At 36.0% G+C, this 24,169-nt stretch overlaps 2 protein-coding genes, 1 long non-coding RNA gene and 1 pseudogene across 3 annotated transcripts; 3 read left to right on the top strand and 1 right to left on the bottom strand.

Annotated features, from left to right (window-relative positions):
* Nucleotides 1-1,051: 1,051 nt before the first annotated feature.
* On the top strand, nucleotides 1,052-2,977 carry LOC145135981 (transcription factor PCL1-like). Its single transcript, XM_079070195.1, has 2 exons — nucleotides 1,052-2,213; nucleotides 2,583-2,977. The coding sequence occupies exon 1, from the start codon at nucleotides 1,204-1,206 to the stop codon at nucleotides 2,170-2,172; it is 969 nt and encodes a 322-aa protein (XP_078926321.1). The 5' UTR covers nucleotides 1,052-1,203; the 3' UTR covers nucleotides 2,173-2,213; nucleotides 2,583-2,977.
* A 2,413-nt stretch (nucleotides 2,978-5,390) lies between these two features.
* On the bottom strand, nucleotides 5,391-6,176 carry LOC145136726 (uncharacterized). Its single transcript, XR_013720692.1, has 3 exons — nucleotides 6,123-6,176; nucleotides 5,647-5,794; nucleotides 5,391-5,457 (listed from the first exon to the last, which is right to left on the bottom strand). It is a non-coding gene; the product is annotated as an uncharacterized LOC145136726 (long non-coding RNA).
* A 12,064-nt stretch (nucleotides 6,177-18,240) lies between these two features.
* Nucleotides 18,241-19,901, top strand: LOC145138689 (E3 ubiquitin-protein ligase RDUF2 pseudogene; annotated as a pseudogene).
* Nucleotides 19,902-23,357: 3,456 nt separating this feature from the next.
* On the top strand, nucleotides 23,358-23,918 carry LOC145139170 (uncharacterized). The gene has a single exon (XM_079073091.1). It carries the CDS (start codon nucleotides 23,358-23,360, stop codon nucleotides 23,916-23,918), a length of 561 nt encoding a protein of 186 aa, XP_078929217.1.
* Nucleotides 23,919-24,169: the final 251 nt, after the last annotated feature.

Raw genomic sequence — 24,169 nt, 5'->3', positions numbered from 1 at the left:
ATCCTTATTCGCAACTCCAACAATCCGATATACAATTATTATTATTTTGGTAAGTTTTTAACAAGAAACTAAATGTATATGTTTTTTATTCAGAAAAAAGTATTTAATTTGAAGTATCTTTCAACATAAATGTTGAATATAACATTTTATAAACTTACATTAAATGGTTAAATGTATATATTTTAGATTAGGGAGGAGGGAGTCATTCCCTTCCAACCCACTGAACCCACTGACACATCAATTTTTGTCATTTTTTTTCATCTTTTCCAACCCACAACACACGTAAATTCTATCTTTCTCAACTCACTCAATTAAAAAAAAAATACAAAACAACTAAGGTACAAGTTTTAAAACACATGATACAAAAGAAAATGAGAAAGAGAAAATAGAGAAAGATGATGAAGTGAGTTAGTGAAACCAATTAAACAACCCGTTGAAACGGGAGTGGTACCGGCGGTAACTCTATTGCTAATTAAGATTTTACTTTGATTATTTTGTATTTTTTTTAATTGAATGAGTTGAGTGGGTTCAAAAAGATAGGATTTTCGTGTGTTGTGCATTGGAAAAGATAAAAAAAATAAAAGAGAAAAAATGATATGACAATGGGTTGACTCCCTCCTTAGAAACTTATCTAGACAATAAAATATTATATATATCTTTAAAAATGCTTATTGCAAATAAACTATATTTATTATTTTATGAGTTTATAAATCACATTTTCGAATCATTCCAGTTAGCGAAAGTTAATATTTTTTTTAGTTGATATAAAACTTCGAACATAAAAATTAAAATATAATATCCTATACTAAATGATAAAATATAATAATTCATTAAATAATAAAAATATCTTGATGTATATTTAATTGAGATTCTATTAAAAAGTTATTTGGATTTGGATGAGATATTTGGAAGAATCGAGATTCGAGAGTGAAGGGGGGTAAGACTTCCACGGTGGCATTTGGAATCAGATCCTGCACTTTTGCCACATTTTATTAATAAATAATCCTTCCCTTTCGCACTTTTCGTTTGTGAATTTCCATTTCTACCCTCACCCCCGAAAAATCTCACAATAGTTCCAATTCCATCCTTCACACGTGATCGCCTAATTTCTTCACTCAAAATCTAACATTATTTTTGTGGATTTAGGGATTGAGATCGATTGATTTTGATTTTTTATTGTGATTTCGATTCTGATCTGTAATCATGGGAGAGGAAGTGAGAATCACCGACTACGATGTCGGCGGGGAGGATGACGATCGAGTTTTGGAGTGGGAGGCTGGGTTGCCTAACGCTGATGATTTGATGCCGTTGTCACAGTCTCTGGTACCGGCGGAACTGGCATCGGCGTTCAGCATCACGCCGGAGCCTCACCGGAGTATGATTGACGTCAACCGCGCTTCTCAAAACACACTATCGAATCTCCGAGGACAGACGGTGAAACAGACATTGAATAAATTCAATGGTTTTAAGTCGTTTGGTGATGATAAAGGAGATGAGATGGTTGCGGAAGGCGATGAAACGGCTGATCTAACTGGAGATTGTTCAGATTCGAGGAAATTGAGGAGAGTCGATAGTGGTGGTACCGGTGCGATTGGTGGAGCTGGAGAGGAAGCTGACTCGGCTTTGCGAGCCGATGATTCGTCGGCGAGGACATCGAAGCGACCTCGTTTGGTCTGGACGCCGCAATTGCATAAGCGATTTGTCGATGTCGTTGCGCATCTAGGTGTTAAGAACGCGGTTCCTAAAACGATCATGCAATTGATGAATGTTGAAGGATTGACCCGAGAGAACGTCGCTAGTCATCTTCAGAAGTACAGACTTTATCTGAAACGGATGCAGGGGTTATCCAACGAAGGGCCTTCGTCTTCAGATCACTTGTTCGCTTCAACTCCTGTTCCTCAGAGTTTACACGAGTCCAGTGGTGGTGGGAATGGGAATAGTCACGCTCCAGTGCCGATTCCAATGCCATACCCACCGCAGATGGTGCCCATGCCTTATCCACCGCCGCAGATGGTCTCCCATCCGGCTGGAGCCGGTGGTGGTGCTTATCATCATGGGTTTGATTCACATTCTCATCCATATAATATGATGATGCAGCAAAGGGACTGGTCTGGGAGTAAATTCGCTTCAGTTTCACCATATCAACACAGTATGATTCCCAATGACAAATAGAGGTTCTATACCGTTAGTTGGATATTCAAGCAAAAAGAGAGGTGAACTACTTGTTTGCCTTTGTCTACAGTTTTATACATGATTCAATCAACGTTTATACTCTGCCTACCTTAATCTAGATAGCTTTCTCTATTCTTCTAATCAGAAACCAAGTGTGTTTGAACATCTGTACGTTGGTCTAGATTGCTTGCTCTAATCTCAAATTTTATCTAGACCTTTTATCACTTAACTGATGCTACCATCAATTATTTTTCTACTAATCCATCTTATTCTAAGGAGTGATGTGCTGATATTGTTCTCTTGTATAGTCTACCAAAATGTTATCTGATGAGTTGACATGTCAAACTTATTATATCAGATTCTGTGTTGTATCTGTTTCATAACCATTTCTTTCTTTTTTGCTCTGATAGGTATGTATGGTTACCAGGGCATGGCTGACCAACTTCTTTGCAGCCTCTCAAAATCTATACTGGCATCATCACCAACTTCAAGTTTGAATTGTTGAGGTGTTACAAACTGCTTTGATGATGCACTCCTCTGAATACAAGAGTTGACCTTCAATGGTTTCAAAATTCCAACTGCGAATTTAAATGTAGCATTAATGATTTGTCAACAAAGTAATTGAATTTGCATATAGGATGGAAGCAAAATAAAGTAGATGGCAACAATAGTTATATAAGAGTACATCCATATCCATTTAATTACTTCAAAGTAGTACATGGAATATAGGGTTCAGTTGGTTCTTGCTTTTTATGGACCCTTGTCTCCATATTTGTCTTTTGAGAAATAAAATAGGGATTCAGTATTTCTTTCCAATTGATTGAGAAATTTTAATGAGGTTAACCTATCATTGTGGTTTGGTGGTTTTTTGATATTGGTTTCTTGGTAGAATTGTATCTTTGGATCTTGCTACTCCTGCCAACTCTTGAGAAACAGTACAACAGATCGTTAGGCATTTCCTGGGTTGAGAAAAACAAATGATTTGACAGAATCTTCCTTTTCTTAAAATAAATGTGCTATAAAGATTATTAATTTAGTTGACATATTAATCATTGATGTTATTTATTTATGACTCACGAGTTTGATGACCTACAAATGAATTAATAAATTTAGTCAGCAGATGAGTAGGTCTTGTTTATGGTTGATTAAGGAGTCATTCATTTATTTAATGGGGGCAACGTTGGTACACAATCTAATAAAAAAATTGATAAAGATTTTATACCACTAAAATAAAGCCCTAAGAAAATTCCCTCGACGTTCACAATTTCACCTCCTCCATCTTCATCTTACTTAGTAATAGGGTATAGGGACCGACATTATGCATTATACCCTTGGAAGTATCGAACCATGGATAGGTACTGAACCATCATGGATAAATACCGAATCATGGTGAAATAACAACTAACGTTCGATATGTCGTCACTACAGTACCAAAGGACATGGAAACTCAAAGAAATACAGTTTGATAATAGATGACTAGATGACTAACAGATCCTTACACTTACGAGGAACAACTGTTTAACGGCTACTAAGTACACTAACATGTGCCTTCGGAGACCTAGCCATAAATGCGACAAGACGGTGAACCTGCTCGGTACAAGAAGAGGTCACCACCCTTTTGTCACGACTATAAATAGGTAAGCTAAACCATCTTCACACGGTACGTAACACTCAATATACTAAACAATTCAATAAACTCTTTTACTTCCCATAATACCTCAAAGTCTTTACTGACTTTATCATCGGAGCATGACCCGGGATCCCTCAAGATCATCGACTTAAAAAATTTGTTTGTGTTTCCAGGTCAATTGGCAGTCGAGAGCTTACACATCTAGCTTAGCTTAACCAATGGAAGACGGTTGTTGGAAGCAAATAAGTGAACGGACATAAGTACGTGTGACAAATAGAGGAACTAAAATTGGCAAAGTCTACAAACTTCTGTGGCCAAACACTAAATTGTAAAACCTTACTGTTCTTCAATCCTATGAGAATTAATATATATATATATATATATATATATATTGTCATATCAATTTAATAAAAAATATAGTATATATAAAGTAGAGCTTTAAATAATAATCAAATTAGTTGTGAGACTCATGTATTACATGAGTTAATTTAAAAAAAGTTAAATATAAAGGTCAAAATATCTGAGAACTTTGAATTTATAAGAAAATAAGAAAAATAATGAATTATTATAATTGAAATGTTTTTTATCTTTAAAATTTAAACAAATAATATAAATAAATAAATAAAACTAATGAACTTTCATTTTGGGAAATTTGAATTAAAATGTTAATTCATTAATGAAATTGATATCAATTTATTACTACATTTATTGCAATTATTATATTAAAGTATTATGTGAAATTTAATACAATAAAAAAAAACTCATAAAATGGCATGTAAAAAAAATTAATTCAAAATAACCATAAAATGACATTTGACAAATTTAATGCGAGTGTGACAAATGCCAAAAAAAATCTTTATTTATTAGAAAAGATTTAATAAAATAGAAAAAAACTCATAAAATGACATGTGAAAAAAAATTAATTCAAAATAATCATACATTTGACAAACTGAATGAGAGTTTGTCAAGTGAAAAAAAAAACTTTCATTTATTAGAGAAAATTAAAAAAATGTTTCATAGCAAACCACTACACTAATAAATGACGAGAATTGAAATGAGATGGTAAAAATAAAATGACATCTACGAACTAAGTAACAAAAAAAAAATAATAACTAGAAATGAGGCCCGTGCGTTGCACGGATCAGATGGTTTTGTTGATGTTTGGCAGCTCACGAAAGTAGGATGCTATAATGTCATTCAAATAGTTAGCAACTGGATAGATTGAATATAGTACAATGTCCTAATGTAAGAAATGAAAGTAAACAAATAAATTAGTGTGCGTTGCTATTTTTTGCATTTAACACTTTTGGCTGATAGTAAAAACATTTTTAGTCGAAATCCCATTCCTCATAACTTGAATAAAGCCACCTGAAGAAAAGAAAACATATTTTCTATTATTATCGTATTGACATTTTTTTTGGATGCAACTGTGCATACTAAAAAGATTACAATATCTACCCTTATCCATCAAGAATATGTTATTTAAAAAAACAAAACAAAACAAAACTTTTGGGACCATTTTCCCTAATTGCCATTTTTTTAAATTAAAGCTAAGTGAAACGGGTTTGTTGACCGCAAATAGAATCTACCTGAAGGTATTGAATATTAGAAACTTTGATGGTATTCTCAACTTGAACCCCACGTGGCAGAAATAACTGCAGCAAAAACAATAATTTTTTAGGGAAAATTAAGTACATTGTAGCAAAATTTAGACTACATTGTTGTTTTTGTACAGACATGTAAGTACGTTAGTGTTTCAGATAGATAATAAATGAATGTACAAATCCATTATAAACAAAGCAATAAAAGTACATTGTTATTTAAAAACTGATAACTATCCATACCTCGAGTGCACGGAGCATCACTTCAGCCGGTGGAGATAATGTCGGAACAAAAACCGATGGATGTTTTTGAAGGATGAAGCTCTTTCCTTCTTCTTTACCCGAAGTAAATGTTTTTGTGCTTTTTTTTAGCTTCAGTGACTTTCTCAAGCTGTAAGAATTAACATTCCAAATGGGATCTTAATATTTCCGTTTATTCCAAAGATAAGACCATTCTGCCCTTGTCTACATTAAGAAATAAAACATAACGAAGACGATGAGGCCTGAGGGCATTTTCGTCCTTTTGCATAGATGGGAGATCGAAAGAATAGTCCTTGTCCCACTTTAAAAAAAAAGTGCTACATGTATTTCCTTTCATAATACAATGTTTTTAGTTACAATCTTTAAACTCTTGCAAGTCATTAAAATCAATTTTAAGTTTTTAACATTTTCTTTCATATAAAAGTATGATCCTAGATAATTTTTTTTTTAAAGATTACCTATAAGTCAATACTTCCTAAAAAAATTGTAGATGTGACAGCATCCGAACCACACCTACAAAGATTAATATATGAATGCATGAGAACAATTAAAAATAAATAAATAAATAATACATCATGAATGTTGCGTTTAGTCTCCTCTATCATCATCTTGCTACCTAATTTATCACAAAATTATGATTATCTATCCAACAACATTTAATCAGGAAAAAAATGATAAAGCTTTGAAGGTTAAACATAACCAGGGGAGTAAAATGGAACATTCTTGAATAAAGCGGGTCAATTGTACAAAATACAAAACTCACAAGACCATTTAGTATAATGAAAGTGGTTGATATAATTGACCTAAAAATTTATCCTTTCCATTGGTAAAAAGCTTTTTGTGTGGGAGATTCTTAATAACTGACCTCATGCAGTTAGTCCAAAACAGAAAGTCTTTATTTATACAACACTTAAAAAAGAAAAAGATACAGGTCCTAAAAAAAATGTTAACTTACCCCCACGAATAAATATGGTTACAGCCGTTGAATTAGCACAATGCTCAATATATAGCATCGGATCTTTTGTGGTGCCAAATGATTTCTCTCTAACCAAACCAGCCTGCCCATAAATTTAATAAAAAATTTAAGTCATTTATTATGTATTTTTCAGGATTACAACCAATGAAAATAGTAAATGAGAAATTATACCTTGCCTAGCTTTTCAGCTGTTAATTCCTGAAACCTAGGGACAATTCTTCCACCTGTTGAAAATAAAGAATAAACACCAAAATCATATCAAAAGGGTAAAATAGACAATAATCAGTTGTTATGCGATAATTAGTAGACACAAACCAGTGGCTATTGCTATAAGCTCTAATTCAACACCAACTACCCATCTCACAGCAGGCAAGTTTCTGTGCATTAATAAGTGATTTGCTTCATCATCAAAACCCCATAGGCAAATTACCAATGTAGCCCCAACATCCTATAGAAAAAAATACATATATATTGAGGCATGAGATTACAAAAAATAAAAAGGAGAATGTGATGTGATTAATTAGTAACCAAGTTGGAACATAAAAGAAGATACCTGGATGTGAAATTGAATTTTGGACAGACAATCTCTTAATTTTAATCTGAGACGTGCACAATAAAGTGCACAACCGATGACATACCACTTCAAACTGAACTGCAAATTGAAGCACACTTTAAGTTTTGTTTGTTCATTGAGACATTTAACCAAACACTTAGTATTCATAGTAAAAAAAACCCATCTATATGTTAAACAGACAAATAAGGTAACACGTACGTGAGTTTTGAAGAACATATATTGTTTGCTAACCGAATCAGCTAAGCCATCTTCAGAATCACATAAAGACCAAAGTTAAAAGGGCCCAAGTTAAAATTCTAAATTTTATATAATCCATATAAAATTTACAGTTTAGTTCATGTATAAAACAAACCTGCTAGGATTCCAATTTGAAGGCAACAAATGAAGTACCTAAATTCAAATTGGTGAAATATCAGTTCAAAATTTAACCTGTGTCACTTGTTTTCCTGCTGAACCAACACTGGAAACAACCATTAGTAATTGAACACTTCACTAATAGGGATAGAAAAATACCTTTACATGTTGTTGAAGAAGATGCGATGGTGCCCGCGGTTGGATTCCGGTTCTCATACGCCAGAGTATGTGAGAAACGATAAATCAAGGGTCAGATAAGATAAAAAATTCCCCAATTTGATCTATCATTCAAAAAAAATCGAAAATTTCAAAATCAGAATTGCATCTTCCATAATCGATCTATAGAGCAAAAGTTAGGGCATGAGAAAAACCGGAAAACGCAAGATGTGAGAAGAGTTGGTTGAGTAAGTGAATAAAAGGGAAAAAACCGACATTACATGATGAAATAAGAAACGTAAATTGAGTGTGAAACCCTCGTGGGCTTTGCCTCAGTGAGGGGTTGCGTACCTTTCGATTGGAAAAAAAAAACGTAGGTGACTTGGGTCTGGATTTTGAAATCGAAGCAATCTGAGGGGTATGACAGACGGAGAAAAGGGAAACAATCGGAGGAGATAGACAGAGAACCCCCACGTCCACTCCCTCTTTGCCAGACCACCTTCGTCTTCCTGGTCATCGTCGTACCCCTTTGGAAGGCAGGTGGTGGATAATAGAACGAATGAGAAAGCGGTGGGAAGGGATTTCTGTAACAATATGATCGGTTAAAAAGTGAGGTGGGAGCAGTGAATAACACGTAGAGGGTTTTGGAGAGGCGGTGGGAAGCATCCGGAGGGGAAGACAAAGCGGCGATGAGAAAGGAAGAAGGAAAGAATTAGATTAGATGGGATAAGCGGTGCTAGAAGCTTCAAGCAGGTAATAAAATAACAAAATGTCAAAATATGACCCTAAAAGAAAAAAAAACAATTGCAACCCCACCATAATCAAAGGACCCATTCTGCCAACCCCTAATGCAGTTTACTGTTAAATTTTTTCATAACTTTTATATATATATATATATATATATATATATATATATATATATATATATATATATATATATATATATATATAATAACAATAATAATAATAATAATAATCACATGGGTAGCAGTTAGTGTTTTCTACTCAGCTTAGCTTGGCAACCAGGAGTTTTTCTATTCACCTTGGCAAATGGCAACCATGTGTCATCAACTTCATCTACGTTCAAAACTCCATTTATAGAGAATCATTGGTTTGAAAGTCTATTTCGATTATAATAGGCGTCTAACTTATTTTAAGTTTTTAACAACTAAAGTAATATATAAAAAAAGGTTAAGTAAATTCAAAAGTACATTATGTTTTGACTTGAATTATCAAGTAAGGCAATTCATAGGCAATCAGGCTCGATTCGAGCTCGTTTAAGTTATATGAGGTTCGAGCTCGAGCTCAGCTTGATTCGAACTTTGTTGTACTAAGCTCGACTCGAGCTCGTAAACAATTATACAAGCTCAACTCGTTTTTCCTTTAATGTGCCTAAATGACCTTAACATCAGTTCGAGCTCTCCCCAAATAGTTTTTATTTTAATATAAAAATAATAATAAAAAATTATATTGTATATAGGCTTGTTTAGGCTCACGAGCCTAATCGAGCTTAATGACATAGGTTTGAGCTCGAGCTCGTTTAATAAATGAGTTTAGTATTAAGCTCGAGCTCGGCTAGGGCGTTTAAAATCGATTTCGAGTCGAACTTTTAGCGAACCAATACTTAATAACTCAAGAATAGTTTGACTCGTTTGTACACTTATGTATGAAGTGTGTTTATGGTTGATATGATAATAAGATGATAACATGAACATCATCACCATCATAACGTGGAACACTACATCATTGTGAAAAATTACACAAAATCATTTTTTTCTTTATCTCTTGTAATGTATGGATATTATAAAATCTTTGGGATATTTTATATTAAAGATATTACCACTAAAAACATAATGAAGTTTTTTTTTTTTTTTTTTTTTAAGAAGACAAACGTGCAACAAGTTGCGCTGCGAAGCCTTTTTGTATGGTGAAACCAATTCTTTTGAAGACTACATCCATAGATCTAATGGATATAACATTGCTATGCATGATCCATTGTACTCTATATTAAGAAGCTTCACTGCATCCGGCGCAAGGAAACCAAACGTATCAAATGCAAATGGTATGAACACATGTTGATTTTCCATGCATGATTTCTCATCTTTGGTGACCTTGCATGTAGCAACTTTTAATGCAGCCTCTCCTGCCGTGAAACCTTCGACCCTCAAGCTTACGAGAGTGGATACCCCTGTAAGGTCTACATATGCGTGTTTCCCTCCAACCCATCCAAAAATCAAAACGTCAGTCGGTCTAAGGGTTGACCTTCTTTCTGTCGAGTTAGTCAAGAAATTTACAGGAGCCTCTTTCTTGGTAAAAAACCCCGACACACTTAAATATGTCGACCAAAACATCCCTAACCATATCGTGCCTGTATTTGAAACCCGGGAGTTCTTTGCAATGAACTACATGCTCTCCAAAAGAGTCCAAACATGCCTTGCGCCACACCAGACATATCTCGTCAGTTGGGAATATTGGAATCATGAGTCGATATTTGAGGATGGTATGATACTCCACAGGAGACATATGTTGGCCAAGCCCATCTAGGGATAGCTAGAAGAAAATCTTGAGCATGTGGTGCACGTAAACACTAGAAAACTGCTTTCTGTCGAGCCGTCATGATGAAATGCACTTCCATATCTTGGACAATTTTACTAAAAAAGACACTCGCCAGTGTACTCTGGGATTTAGCGGAGGCAGTGTCCTTAGTAGTAAAACTGCTAAGGTCAATGTTCGGAAGCTTGTTACAAAGAGAAGCTAATGCACAAACATAATCAGAATCCATACCATATATGCCGCTATCCCATAAGATGTGGTATTGCAATACCTAATATTGAGCCCTTGAGGCAACAAAAGTATATGAGGTAGCCTCTTGTAACGCCCGTAGATCCGGGCTAGTCAATTTAGAGATAATAGGGGTCGAAAACGACTTTTCGACAAAAGATTATTTAGAATAAATAATCTTAACCAAGTTGTACAATATGTCTCAAAGGTTCCGTACATATAAAGAACGCCGAAATCCGAGTTATAACGAAAAAGTTATGACCCGTCGAAGTTTCGCGACGGAACCGACACAACACCGGGAAGCGTAAATAGTTAATTTACGATAGATGTAACGACGTAAATTTTCAAAACAATTTTTCATTTTTAAATCATATTTTCAATCATCAGAAACCATATCAACAAACTGTATCCAATGTCATCATAACAAACAATTTCCAGAATCTCAAAACATAATATCTATGAGTGTGTACTGATCATGCCGGCGCCTTCCTGCGATCCTCGCTAGTACTTGAAACATATAACACAACAACTGTAAGCATAAATGCTTAGTGAGTTCCCCAAAATACCACATGCAACACATACGCCTTTCCAGGCCATAACTCTGTAGGATCTTCCGATCCATGTGTCTCAGGGGACTTCCGTCCCGAATCCCGGTAGACCTTCCGGTCCGTAACCTCTTGACCTTTCGGTCCATATCATCTTGACCTTCCGGTCCACATCATCTTGACCTTCCGGTCCTTACCATATATAACATACATAGCACATACATATCACATAACCGCATATAGCACATACATCTCATAGCATACAAGACCTTCCGGTCACACATAGATACCCTTCCAGGTACAGTATAGTGAGAAGACTCACCTCAATGAAGTCGGATAAACTCTCGTGCTCAACGTCCCGACCTAGCCTCCTCCTATTATTCAAATAACATTCCCGATCAATATTCTCTCATAGCCTCATCTCTACAGATAGGGTAGAAGGCCATTCTACCCTTCCCTGAACTCTCTTGAATCAGTCTTGACCATAACCCTAAGGTCAACGAAAGTCAATGGTCAAACCTTGACCGACTCGTCGAGTGCACATGGGCGACTCGGCGAGTCCATGCGGGTTCTCTGAATCCTTCTAGCCTCTCTTGGCTCGTCGAGTCATCGTCCCACTCGACGGGTTACACCTGTCACGAATCGCGGGGCAACCCCGACTCGACTCGTCGAGTCCCATTATGGACTCGGCGAGTTGCATCCATGGCAACACTGAAATGACCTTCTGAGGTCAGATCTACTTCTCTAACCTATAGATCTGGCCTTCCCAACCACTATAATCACGTAAAGGTCCGACCTTTACACTCATGCAATGTCCATAAAGCTTCTTTGGGTGAAATAACCTCTAGAATGGCAACCTAGGGTCATATCTCTAATGGAATAGCAAAAAGCAAGATAGATAGGACTCTCTGGACCTCTTAAGGTCCAGATCTAAGAAGAACTCCACCTTGGGACCTCACATACTTCGAATCCAAGCCAAAGAAGGCATAAGAAAACCCTAGATTCAAGTAGATCACCAAATACACGAGATTGAGCACATATTAGTACCTCTAGCAGCCTCTTCTGATCAAATGGGTGATAGATCTGAGCTCCTCAATCTTCCTTGTTTGTCCTCCTTCCTTCTTTCTTGCAAAATTACACTTAGAATGATGAATTAGCCCTCCTCTTGCACTACAAGCTTTCTCTCTGCTCTCTAGGGTTTCTCAGGGGTGAAGTGGCCGCAATGGAGGCTATAAAGGCCTTTAAATAGGGCACAGACCCCGAGAATTAGGGTTTCAATTTACAGCGCGGACTCGCCGAGTCCACGCATCGACTCGTCGAGTCCTTCATTAAATCAGACAAGAAATGCGCGATCCTACTCGGCGAGTCTGAGCGCCTACTCGCCGAGTCCCTCCCTAAAACTCAAGATAAATACTTAAAATAAGATACCTGGGAATCCGGATGTTACAATAGAGCGACTTTTACCTTTAGCGATCTAAACGAAAGTCGTAGAATACGTTCATCCGAGAGCGTCCATAAAAAGAACGCCCAAATCTGACTTCGTATGAGGAAGTTATGATTTTTCGAAGTTTCGGCTTAGCAGTGTACAACTCGAAGTTCGAATATTAGATCGAGCGGTTTTTAGCCGACACAAACTAAACGAGAATCGAATATTTCGTTAATAGTAGCGTAACGATAAAAAGACAGACGAAAACGGACGTCGGATGAAGAAGTTATGAATTTTTAACGGACCAATCCTGTCCCGGCTTGTTAAAAATATAACTTTTATAAATAAAGTCAAAATTAGCCGACGGAGTCTAAACGAAAGTTGTAGAGTACGATCCCACCTACGCGTGGATATAAAGAACGTCAAGAACGGAGCTCGTATGTGAAAGTTACGAATTTTAGAAGTCGAGTATGCAAATTGCGAAACTTATGCGAGACTGATGACGTGACATGATCTACGCCGTCGCTTGCTGATCACGGTGCTCACTTCGGATGATGACACGTCGCACTTCGGATGCCCAACATAAACTTCGGACGCCCCGCGTACGAGCCTCACATGCCTAGCGTTCTACCCTTCATCGGTCTAGCATCATCCACGTCGCCCCACCGAGGTCTCGCCACCTGTCGTTCCTATCAAAGTTACGCCCCTCATAACTGATAGCTTATTTATTTCCTTATTTTTATTAGTTTATTTTAGATTTTTAGATATTTTTATCATTATTGCATTGTAATTTATTTATTTTCTTTAGTATGGATCGTACCGGGTGCTTTTTATATTGCATGAGGTATTTTGCAGGGGTTTAGAGCTTATTACGATTATGGATTAGAGCGAAGACGGACTTGTGGGCTCTCGAGGCGCTATTGGGCTTGGCGGATCGATAAAAGAAGACTTGGGCCTTAAAGAATTGAAGACTTGGATATTTTTGGACTTGTGAAGATGGATCATGGATAATTAATTTGGGTTTGGAGCATCCACATTTGAAGCTAAAAGATGATTGGCTGATTTGAATCTCATGGATATGGAGGGGACCAAAGGAATCTTTGGTAGTGGAAGGGTGGAGTGGTGGAATGAAGGACCAATAGTATTACAGCAACATTTGCGCGGGTGGAATTTTCGTCGCGCGGGTACCCGCGCAACTGCCCAATTTGGGCGTTTTGGTCATTTGGCTTGCCATTACCTTGGGGGATCAGATCTAGCAGCCATAACTTCGGTTGGAGACCTGGAGGAGGCGATTTTTGAAGCTCAAGACTCATTTCTCTTCATCTTTCCAAGATTTTTGGTAGTTTCTTTATGCAATTAGACTTTTGTGATTGTTGTTCTATTGCCATGAGTGGCTAAACTCTTTATATTGGTTAACTTTGGTTAAAACCTTTGAATGTTTGTGGGTTTTTGAAGGATTCATGCTAGATTATCAATTATCTTATGTTTATGGTTCTAGATCATATTTCTTATGCTTGTTTAATGCTTTGATCATGAGCTTGGTACTTGAATGAGCTATTGTTAGTTTATTTTTTTGATTTTGCATTGAATCATTGAATTAACTTAGAACAAGGACTTTATGATGGTAAAAATCATCTCTAGTCTATGAATCATAGCTCCTTTATGGATGTGTAAGAATTGACATCCTCTAGGAATTGGGGATTCCTTCTTTCTTAAGGCTAATTAACTTCTTGGGTCCAATTGCTTCAATTAAACCCTTGATCTTCATTAAGAAGGTGTGTTGTGGGCTTCCCCAACCTCCATACTACCTAAGAGGAATCTTGGCATATCATGCTTCATGATTGCTATAACCAATTTGGGATGAATGATAAGCTTCATGTTGGATCCTAATGATAAGCACACAAATGTTCATTGTGTTGAATTGCCTTGGTTAACCAATTGTTCCCAACATTTGAGCATCTCACTATCTTGCTTAATTGTAAGTTTTTAGTTATTCAAGTCTTTTAGTTTTCAAGCAATCATAACCCCCCCCCTTTTTTAGTTTAATTGTAGTTAGTTAGTTTATTTTCACTAGTTCTATTGGATTGCATTGGTGATTGAATACAACCATTTCCCCGAGGATCGATACCCCTTTTACCATTATATTACGTTTTATTTGCAAACAAAGGGTGTAATTTGCTTGGTGGACTTGACATCCCACCAATAACAGAGGGCTACACCCAGCGTAGTCCGAAGATCAACTCCTATAAATATCTTGCGAAGGCAGCCGGCTTCTTCACTCATTCCACCACAACTTTCTCTCTCTACTTTCTCTCACTACCCCCTAACCCCCCCTAAGCCTAGGTAAACCCCCTAGCACCCGAAGAAATCCCCGAGGCTCCCGGAGCCCCGAGAAAAAGGGTCTTTCGGTTCAGAAACGTTTCTCCAAGCGAAGCCCGGTTTTCGAGAAAACCCGTTGTAAGTGAGCTACGCCTACGCTATTTTTAATATATCTTGTAATTAATTATAGTAACATTATTAGGACCTTAAAATAATTATTTGGGCTATTATTACGAGTTATATAAGAGTGTTGCTTAACGCTTATATAATAATAATAATGGCTAGACTATTAATTAGTCTCAGTAAATATTAGACTAAACCTTAGTGGTAATGATACTAGGTTTTGTCGAAGGAAATTGTTTTAAGAGTAACGAAGTGCTGTCCAAGTTCGGAATCACCACCTTAACAAGTGAGTGCATAGTTACTTTCATCTTACACATAGATATGATGTATTTAATATAAATTACATGCTATGTGTGCATATTGTCTGTATACTTGCCGTCTATGCTGGGTGAAAGATTTTTATACATGTTTTAAATGATTTAAACTGTATATGTATTTTATATCTATAAAATGTGTTGGGTAAAACATGAGTAGATGAAATAGTTGCTGTGTGACAAAAAATAAAATGATGAGAGGTGATATAAACCATGAGATAAGGGTGAGAGGTGAACCATGAGATAAGCCTTTTACCCAAGTGTTGGCCCCGTCATCTAGCAGAGTATGGATGACAACTACAGACTAATCTAGACAGTCCAGTGGAACACTAGCAGACTCGCAACATGTAGGTGTTATTTGAACTGTGTATTCACCAGCTGTACTCTAAAAACCCATTGACATGTATTGCGAGTGGATTCTCAGAAACGATACTGTCAATAAACAAGATAAAAACCCATTGACATGTATTGCGAGTGGATTCTCGGAAACGATACTGTCGATAAACGAGATAACCCTGACAGCTATGGATTTAGTGCATGATGAGCAAACCATGGCAAATATGGATTTAGTGCCTGTTGAGTAAACCCTGGAAACGATGGATTTCATGCCTATTCCTTAGGAAAGAATGAACGAGGAATAGCTAATTCTCAGGGTAAATCCTTAAGAGTAAAGAAGATAATGATGATGAGTAATTTGGTTAATTGTTTGATGATTAAATATAATAATTATATTATTGTGGGTTGAAAACCCTATGTACTCACCAGGTTTCCCAACCTGACCACTCAGTTTATTTATATCACATGTGTTGATATGAAGTCACATTACACTGAGAGATTAAAGAGATGTAGATCACTAGTGTAAATGATTGTAAGTTCTGTTTATGCTTATGTTTCTGTATTGACGATGACATCCCAAATGTTTTAAAATGAATAAAAAAATACGTTTCTTCGGAAATGCTTTGATAACGTATTTACCATGTTTTTTTTGGGAACGAATTCCACAACATTTTTATTAAAAGAGACACTCTGATTTTTATAAAACATAAACAAAATTGGTCTTTTCTGGCCGTGAAAATGGGGAGGTGACACCTCTACTGTCGAGTATAAACCCAAACCACCAAAGAAATAGTCTCACACAACACAACTCTACGCTTATCTGTAGGGAGGTGCAAACTCTTGACACGACCAAGGTACGCTCGCATATGTATGAGAAGACGCCATAATCACACAAACAAATCTTATTAACGCCTCAAGGGAAAACTCGAAATGAGAAGCAGAAATCCAAAGTAAAATGTGACACTCCAACAAAAGGTTGGAGTGCACAATGAAAAACAACACCAGGAAGAGACTCTACATCTTCTTGAGTCCTAAAATGGCTGCACCACTTGAAAAACTCATTTAGACATTTTATCGAACACTTGTCGGACAGAAAAAGAAGTGTTTGATTTGCATCAATGAAGCTGGAGAATTTAACCCATGTATAATTTCCAAGCTTGATGATTAAGAAGACAAGAATTTCGAGTCTAAGAGAAAACGATTTTGATTTTTTTTTAATATAGTCAAAGATATAAGCTGAGAAGCAAAATCATGAAACGATAAAAATCAAGAAACCTAAAACATGGCAAAGATTAAGCAAGAAACGACAGGAGAGTATTATGAAGTTCTTTTTTTTTTAACCGCTTGGGTTGTGGTGACTTGGTAAGGCATGTGAAAGATATGGTGGGTAATCTATTGACCCATGTTCAAATCCTGACACCACTCAGCCCTTGTGGCCATGGAGGTTTGCCTGCAGTGACTCCAGGGCATGAGGCAAAACCTCATGTTTGCAGCGGGGGATTAGTCGGTGCGCGAAAGCTGGCCCGGAAACCCTCGTTAGGGAAGTTCCCTTTCCAAAAAAAAAAGTTCTTTTTTTTAATTAAAATTTTTTATTATGGGAAACGAGGTGAGGAGGAGTGATTACGGGCATGAAACCATCGAAATGAAAAGTTAAACGCCACCTTCCTTCAAAGCCGAACAAGTGTATAACTTGATGTCTTAAACAATTATTGTATGGTGGATTCATTGAGACTCTAACAAGAAGTTCGAACAAAAATAGAGTACAAGGAGCATGCATTACAACAAACAAGTAACAAAGGGGAAAATGCAACAACAATGCCAACATACATAATTTAGAGTAGAACTTTTTTTTGTCCGGTGGAACGAAGTTAACTATATATCATCCGCCGCTTAGATGAGAGTAGTTTTTTCTGTTGAACATCAAATCATTGCGGGCTTCCAATTGTGGTAATGATATGACGCTGAGGCGAACGACACTTTTGGTGTGGTTATGTGGTGAGTATACTCAATGACTTTATATGTTATATAAGTAGCAAAAGCAGCTACAATCGTTATTATTGGTAACAATGATATTTTTAAAAATATATTTTTGTTTTTGTTTATGAACAAGTTTTGATGATCACTAAGAAAAAAGTGCAGATAGTTATTGACAAATTTTAACTATAATATAATAGACAACATATATTTTATAATGTAATATATAAAAATTTGCATCAAATTTGGTGTATTTTAATAAAATTTTACGGAGTATTTATTACACCAATTAGTATATTGGTGTCTTCTTGTAAATTTGCATCAAATTTTCTGTCTTCTGAAAACTTTATTATTTTTTTATTTTTATGCTAAGTTACTCTAATCTTTAGAAGATAATTGGAAATAGAAGATTGAAATATTTATTAGGGACAAAGATAAAGAACATAATTAATTAATTCCATCCCCTCTCGTTCTTCTATTTCGGGACCAACCTAAAACGGCCCTCCTCCTAAAACATCCAGCTATCATCAAGTCAACATGCATTCCACAGTGCCGTCAATGAACCGTCGATGTAGACCAAAAAAATTAAATAGCTTATCCTCTAAATTCTAAAATATTTAAAAAATAATAACAGGATATAAAGTATAAACTTATTAAAAACTTAGTTTTATTGATAGATATATAGTTTAAAAAAAGTTAGAAGTATTGAGTACCTACCATGGAATAGAGAACGCCGTTAAATCATATTCTGTGTATATAAAAAGCAAATTTACCTCGTTTTCATAAAATCAGTACACCGCACCATCGTCTGTGTGTGCAAGCTTCCGATACCGGAATATTGTTTCCGGCCACTATATTTTTCTCACCGACTCGCCGGATCTTATTGACCTAGTTGAAACCTAGGGGTGAAGGAGCTGATCCTAGTATAATTTATTTGTAAACAACATGCCAACGGCGTCGTATTGGTGTTATCGATGCACACGCTTTGTCAGAGTAGCGGAAGAGGACACGGTTGTGTGTCCTCACTGCGAGGGAGGATTCATTGAAGTTGTGGAGCCCAACGCGCCGCCGCGGCGACGTCTTCCAGCCGCTGCGATGTACATGCTACGGAGCAGCGATCGGTCAGATCTGAGGCTCCGGCGTCGTGGTCGACGTAACAACGGCGACTGGTCTCCTTTCAATCCGGTCATCGTTCTTCGCAGTGTCGCTGACGTTTCGGCTAGCGGTGTGGACGAGAATTCCGGAGGGGGAGAGAGAGGTTTTGAGTTGTATTATGACGATGGAGCAGGTGCCGGCCTACAACCGTTGCCGGCGATGATGTCGGAGTTTCTGATGGGGTCAGGATTTGATCGATTGCTTGAACAGTTATCACAGATCGATATAAACGGATTAAGTCGTTCAGAACAGCCACCGGCGTCAAAAGCTGCGGTGGAATCGATGCCAACGATCGAGGTATCAAGTTTACACGTCAGCACCGAATCGAACTGTGCAATTTGCATAGAAGCGTTTGCTCTGGGTGCCGCAGCTCGTGAGATGCCTTGTAAGCACATTTACCACCCCGATTGCATCCTCCCATGGCTCTCTATGCGAAACTCCTGTCCCGTCTGCCGCCATGAACTGCCAACAGATACAACGGAGTCAATAGAACGTTCGGAGCCAATCGAGGAAGAATCAGCGGCAGTTGGATTGACGATATGGAGATTACCTGGTGGGGGATTTGCAGTCGGCAGGTTCACCGGCAGCAGAAGAACCGGCAGTGGCGAGAGAGAGCTTCCGGTTGTGTACACCGAAGCTGACGGTGGGTTTAGTGACAATTCCGGTTCACCAAGGAGAATTATGTGGGAATCAAGAAGGTATAGGGCGAGAGGACAGGGTGGAATGGGTAGCGTTTTCCGCAACATGTTTTCGTTTTTTGGAAGATTGAGATCGTCTTCAAATTCTTCTGACTCTAATGGATCATCAATGAACAGAAGTCGTAGTCTTTCAAGTTCAGTTTTCGGCAGAATGACAAGGAGGAGAAGTAGAACTTGGATATTGGAGGAACAAAATGGTATGTCCAGATTGTAGAATTCGATTCAAGAGCTTCGAGATTCAAAACTCAAGTTCCAAACATCCAGACATACCTATATTGTAAATAATTTTGATTCAAGTATTCTGGTAAGTGAACTTAGAAGAAGCATCCATGAAGCCTACAATTTCTTCTTCTGTTTGATCAGGAAAAAGGAACCAATGCCTTGTCCAAACAGTTTCTGGATTTTTGCTAAACAAACACTGGTTTTAATTTTCTTGATATGTAGATTTCTGCAGTTTATGTACTTTTAAGTTCATTTCATTTCATTTCAGAACCAGATTATCCCAATTTTGACTTTTCTTAATTTCTTGTGCTCTAATTTTTGAATTTGACTCAAGAACGATATGGTATCAAATCTAGGCTAAAGAACTTTACACCATATAAAGCTGAATTTTGTCAACAGTTCGTGCTTCATGATATCAAGAAGACAAGAACAAGGTATGAGTTTTACTTTATAAAATACAACATAAAGCATTCGAAAATGGTTATTTAAAGGTTAGTATATGGATAAGTTTTACTGAACTATCTATATGAAGTATCTTTAAAGCTTGAAAAAACAAAAAAAGACCGAACTAAATAGAATCCAATGACAATTGGTTTTCACAAAAGAAAGTTGATGGCATTAATTCTGTGTGCAAACTTTATGCTTTGTGGAATTGTGGATTGTAAATACATGTGGAGAAAGCTACTTTGGTTAAAAGAAACAAAAGAAGAAAAGAAAACCTGTTACAAGTGACTTTGATATATAACTTTAGCTTTTGTTTCTGGTATTTGGTATAGCGGAATATTGGGTTTCTGTTTAGATTCTTGCAGAAAAAGCTCTCAAAACTTTTTGTGGACCATGTGTTGTTGTTCAGTGGGAATAGAAAGTGTATTATTCACATGTGCCATAACTTAATAATCTTTTTGATATATTGCGTTTTCAAAAATCTTTTTGATATATTGCGTTTTCAAAAATCATAATAATAGTATATAACCTGTTTGAGAAATCTAGATATGTCACTACTAGTATAGTTGTATACAACCAAAGTTAGTGTAAGAATTTGACAAGAGAATATGACAAGGGTTGGTGAATGGTGATTTTTTGGGATATAAATTTTTTTAACTTCTTATGTGGATTGTGGAGTATGATGTAGACTTTAATTTTTTTAAACTTCTTTTTTGTAAGTATCAGGATAATGGCACCCCTTTAATGATACATGTTATATTTTATTTATAATGGATTAAATGGGTATTATTGAAAACTGTAGGTAAAAGAAAAACATGTCAAACGAGTTAAAGGTTATCCAAATTTTTTCTTAATGCATTCCATTTTTAAAAAAAGTATATATATTCCAAAAGTAGGTTATTTATTATATTAGTATATTTTTATAATCAAATTTATACATTATCTATTCAAGAAATGGACAAATAAGTATCATGTCACCCAAACCCCTGTATCCATTATAAGTTTAAGGGGTATTAACAAAAATATCACTCTTTTGTTTAGTATAATTTTTTTTTTAAATTAATACCGAAATGATTTCTGAGTCCGGGATAAGACATAATACTATATAATGTTTTTTCCCCCTCATTTTCACTAAACACTTTTTAAAGTCTTTCTATTCATGTCTCTAGACTTATTTGGAAATATCCAAATTTTCAATAATCAAATGTCATCTTTTCATTGTTTTATTATTATTATTATTATTATTATTATTTTATTTAATTTTATTTTTTTATAACTTCTTTTTGATAGATTTAAAAAACTAACGAAGATTTCTCACAATTTTGGAATTGTTTATTAGAGTTTAGACTTGCTATTAAAATTCCAGAACAATTATTTATTTAATTATTTTTTATTTTGATGTTCAAAATCCAAAGTCCAGATTGATAAGTCTGAAATGTATTTTTTATCGGAAGAAATATTTCTGAAATGTATTTTTTATCAGAAGAAATATTTTTAATACGACATAAAGTCAGTGAGAAATTACCATTTCGAACAATGATATCATTTTTCTAAACATAAAAACTTGGTCATTCATGATTATCACTTTTGTTGTTATCTCTAAATTTAATCCGCTATGAATGGTTACTTTAGTCGTCTAACTCACTTATCTCTTACATAATATTTGACTTATTTGTTGGATGAAAAATTGTTTCTTATTTAGAAAAGGCTGTTTGTTACTAAAATATGGTTCATTTCGTTTATGTTGTTAACATTGTCCACAGATTTTTATAGTAAAAGGACAATTATGCCCTTATTTAAATTTGAAGAAATTAAAGAGAGAAAAATATCCCATGTTTCCAAAAGATGTCGTTCCTTCTTCCTTCTTCGTTGCTCCAAGCCTGCGATCTCCAATTCTTTTCCTGTGCAAATGTCTAATATCTATTCAGTTAGTTCTAACAATAATGTTCACAGTTGATAATCTCTTCAGAGTGTATGATTCCCTATGTATGTGTTTGATTATATTAGTTCCCTGTGACTCTCTGTATTTATCTTAACAAGCATCTCTAAAAATGATTCATTCTGTTAACAAACATGAGATTCTTAACATTAATCTATTTTTTGAGTATGCATCTCTCTAATAGAAGATTTCTAGAGAAATGCATACTCAAAAAATTTATCTTTAAAGTACACACATTATGACAATAGAAGATTTCTATTTTAACCATTTGGATCGTTTTACTATAAAAATATGTGGAGGGATAAAAAAAAGTCGTGGAAGAATCACTTCCCAACTTTTAACCATTTGGATCATTGGGTACACATTCCAAATTAACTTAACCCTACCATTCTATTAAGTTCAATCGGATAAAGATATGGCCTCACTACAGGTTGTCTTACAAATTACAATAAACGCACACCACACGAATATCAAATCTTATACACTTAGACATAGTTTTTAAATTAGTTAAGCAAAATTCGTCACTATTGATAGAGTTTTTAAATTAGTGTCATCATACTGTCATAAATAATGAATTTAAAATATTTAAATATAATACTTTAAAGACCCCACTAATTATATACCGAAAGATATATTATATTCCCTCCCAAATTAGCAACCATCACCAGCAGAGGAGAGGACAATAAGCCACAGAGTTTTCCAATTGTCGTAATGTGTGTACGTATGTGTCGTGTTGCCAAAGAAACAAAGGCCTTTTACATTTTTTTTTTTGTTTTTTATAGAATGGCGGGACTCGGGAGATACAATTACAAACAAAACAAACTACCAAGAAGCTATCAAAGTACAAAGATGTCACATATTACAAGCGGGAAAAGAAGATTCACTATCACCTTACAAAATAGACTAAAATGGAAGGAAAACAACACCTCTTTGAGCAAGATTACGAGTAACGAGAATTCTATTTAAGAGGGAGTCTCCATATGAAACAATTAAATTTTAAATGGCAGCCATCTATTCCACTTAAAAGCACATGGTTCAGGAGCATAAAGGGTTGAATCGATAATTTCCCTAACCGATTTAACCGTAAAAATTCCGGTTGAGTTTCCGAACCAAATCCTGTTAGACTATGTATATTATATGTATTTTATATTATCATGTTGTATTTACCTAGTGTAGCCCAGTTTCTATTGTATAGCCCATCATGTAATCGGCCCTTTTGATACTTGTATTGTATTTATACTTTATGGAATGGGAAAATAATTGTCTTGCATGGTATCAATAGACTAGGTCTCCAAAAACCCTAGCTAGCCGTCATCATCATCTCCTTCCCGCTCTTTTTTTTTTCTGTCTTTTCCCGATGGGCATTGATGATCCCACACCTTCTGAAAAACCTTCCCCTTCAATCAAAATTAAGCATGTTGTTCCTTTGGTCTTGGATCTCGATCAAATGAATTTTGACCTCTGGCAAGAATTATTTGAAACCCATTGTATTGGGTCTGGTCTCGATCAACATCTGCAACCTCTAAAGGACAAAACAGCAGCTTCTTCTGATTGGGCTCGCCATGACTCCATCGTGAAATCATGGATCTACAGTACTTTATCTACATCTCTTCTTCAAATGGTGCTAAAGAAAAAGATGATTGCGTATGGTTTATGGAATAGTCTGGAAACTCTTTTTCGTGAGAACAAGGAATCCCAGGCACATCAATTGGAGACTGAACTTCGCAACATAGCCATCTGGGATTCCTCAGTTTCCACTTACTGTGCTCGTATCAAGAAAATTGATGATCAACTTGAGAACCTTGGAGCCCCGGTTAGTGATCTAAATTTGGTGTCTCATCTTCTCAGTGGTTTGTCCTCCAAGTTCTCATACATTGCCATCACCATTCGCCATACTGAACCTTTCCTTCCTTCATGAAAGCCCGTTCTATGCTAGCCGTGGAGGAACAAGAACTCATGCACGATCAAACCAAGAACCACATGGCCCCTCACACTGATCATTCTTCCTCCCCACAAGTTTTGGCAAATGATGGTACGTTCCAACACTCATCTCGTGGGGCTAATTCTTTGCGTGGCAACAATCGAGGTGGCAGGAATCGGGGCCACCTCACATCTCCATTCCAATGCATGTATTCTCTCTTCTATTTGTGAAGTTTTCTAATTCTATTT

Source organism: Lactuca virosa, chromosome 9 (assembly GCF_052849685.1).
Source record: "Lactuca virosa cultivar CGN04683 chromosome 9, Lactuca_virosa_CGN04683_v6, whole genome shotgun sequence".
Lineage (NCBI taxonomy): Eukaryota > Viridiplantae > Streptophyta > Magnoliopsida > Asterales > Asteraceae > Lactuca > Lactuca virosa.
The sequence above is the reverse complement of the archived record's forward strand: the minus strand, read 5'-3'. Positions and strand labels throughout refer to the sequence as shown.